Source organism: Mandrillus leucophaeus, unplaced genomic scaffold (assembly GCF_000951045.1).
Source record: "Mandrillus leucophaeus isolate KB7577 unplaced genomic scaffold, Mleu.le_1.0 Scaffold1589, whole genome shotgun sequence".
NCBI lineage: Eukaryota > Metazoa > Chordata > Mammalia > Primates > Cercopithecidae > Mandrillus > Mandrillus leucophaeus.
Window position 1 is genome coordinate 115862 of NW_012101575.1, and position 2574 is coordinate 118435.

Sequence of the window (2574 nt, forward strand, 5' to 3'; positions counted from 1 at the left end):
ACTGAAGAGAAGAAAGACACAAGAGTGAAACTCTGTGAGCACAAGGGGGAAGTTCTACACTCAGACTGAGCCAACAGACTTTTCTGACCTGACAACCAGGGAGGCGCAGGATGCTCAGTGCAGAGAGGAAGAAGCAGGTGGTCCCTGCAGCTGGAAGCCCAGCTCCCACCCCAGCTGCTTTGCATGTCCCTCCCAGCTGCCCTACCTTCCAGAGCCCATATCAATGCCTGGGTCAGAGCTCTGCGGAGGAACTGCTTACTTAGGACCCAGAGGGAACCATGGAAACCCCAGGGCAGCTTCTCTTCCTCCTGCTTCTCTGGCTCCCAGGTGAGGGGAACATGAGGTGGTTTTGCACATCGCTGAAAATTCCTACCACCTCTGCTCAGCACCAAATACAATTAAAATTCAATGTAGATCAACAAGTTTGGCACTACTCAAAGATAGTAGGTTTGATCTAGATTACATGAGTGTATTTCTGTTTTCTTTCCAATTTCAGACACCACCGTAGAAATAGTGATGACGCAGTCTCCAGCCACCCTGTCTTTGTCTCCAGGGGAAAGAGCCACCCTCTCCTGCAGGGCCAGTCAGAGTGTTAGCAGCTACTTATCCTGGTACCAGCAGAAACCTGGGCAGGCTCCCAGGATCCTCATCTATGGTGCATCCAGCAGGGCCACTGGCATCCCGGACAGGTTCAGTGGCAGCGGGTCTGGAACAGACTTCACTCTCACCATCAGCAGCCTGGAGCCTGAAGATGTTGGAGTTTATTTCTGTCCGCAGAGTAGTAACTGGCCTCACACAACGATTCAACCTGAAACAAAAACCTCAACAAAACTATCAGTGTTTACTAGATTATACCAGCTGCTTCCTTTACTGACAGCTAGTGTGGTGGCCACTCAGTTTTAGCATCTCTGCTCTATTTGGACATTTTCTGGTTTGAAAAAATAAATCCTTGAACAATTTGCGCTTTGATTCTTGGACTCTCTTCAACTGAGGCACCAGAATCCCGGGTTTCCAGAAATAATGTCTCTCTGTATGAATCCTTAAATAGCCCCAGTGGTTCTTCACTTTCCCAGTAGAAATAGCTCAGTGCATGCTGCACCGCTCCATTCGAATTCCACAATATTCTAAGTAGTAGAAAATTCTATTTATTTATGCAAATGGTTGACTCAGTAAAAGTTGTTCATGCGAAGATACTACCATGGCTGAATAAATTGCATTCTTTTTCTTTCTTCAGGCTATCAACATTTCAGTGGCAATTGGTTATTGTGAAAATTTTGCCATTTAAAAGTGATCTAAATTATTTCTTCAATTTTCTTTAAGATTCAGTAGTTTGTAAAAGGATTAAAGTCTGTAAAAATAAAGTACATACTAGAAAAGGAAGAAATAGACTATTCCTAATGATGTCTGCAAATGACCAAGTAGAAGAAGGATAGAAGCAGTTGTTTTCATTATTTTTCTCCAAGGCTTCCTTCCTAAAAGGATTTCATTGATCATATTCATTTATTACCACCTGTAAGACATGTTGACATTATGTAACATCTGCTATGAAGCACTGAGGATATATCTTATCTGTATTATTCTTGCCAAAAATTAATGCTGTGAATTAAATCAAGAGTAAACGTCACACAAACTCAATTGGGAGGACATTCTTCAACATAACTGGCAGTAACCTTCAAAAATTTCAAGGACGTGAAGGAGAAACAAAAGTGAAAAACTGTCAATGATTTAAAGATATTAAGGGCAAGATGACCAAATAAAATAAGGAAACCTGAATTTTATCTTGTAATAAAAAAAAATGACATTAATGGGAAAATCAGTGAAATCCATATGGTATTTTAAAGGAGTTAACTAATAACATTATATCTATATTCATCTCACGGTTGTGATACTTACACTGTGATTATGCATGATGCTGTCATTAGAGCAAGGTGGAGGAGGAGTCTATGTGAAGCATCCTTGCTATATTTTAAAAATTTTAAGTTTAAAGTATTTCCAAATAAATTAAAAACTCGTACAAACACACAAGAAACTAAAAATATAAGAAAAAGGTGTTTTTTTAAAAAAAAGTCTGCAAGTTTCCTCCTATTTTGCACCTTTTCCTATGTCTGATTCTCATCTCGATTAAAGACAGTCATAGCTCTCATTATGTGGAGGGTAATCACTAATTTGCTCAGTTCTAAGAAGGCAACTTAACAATTGACAGTGTGTTCCTTCATGACTGTGAAATCTAGGGATCAGGGTTCTCTATTTGTGAAGACCTTGGTTTCTCTTTAAACTGAGGGTGCAGAGTTCAATTTCTCCAATACAAAATTACTTGTGTTAGTCCTTAACCTTATTCCACTTCAGTGTGGCTATTATGTTCATTTAAATGTATTTGAGGAGGCATCTCTGTTTATGGCATCACAAAGAGTTTAATACATCTTCTCTGCAACAATCAACAATGAACACACATACAAATGTAAAGCTAAAAATTAAAGCTATTTCAGCACTGAAAATTAGCAAAGCATAAAATAATTAAAGATGTATATTCTTTATAGAAAAAAGGAGTACTAGTGTTTTGAGTAAGGACAGAAA

At 39.0% G+C, this 2574-nt stretch overlaps 1 gene segment (V, D, J or C); it reads left to right on the plus strand.

Annotated features, from left to right (window-relative positions):
* The first annotated feature begins 269 nt into the window (after positions 1-269).
* On the plus strand, positions 270-903 carry LOC105536385. The segment is given in 2 exon segments: positions 270-327; positions 497-903. Coding segments are annotated over 2 exon segments (456 nt in total).
* The last annotated feature ends 1671 nt before the right edge of the window (positions 904-2574 follow it).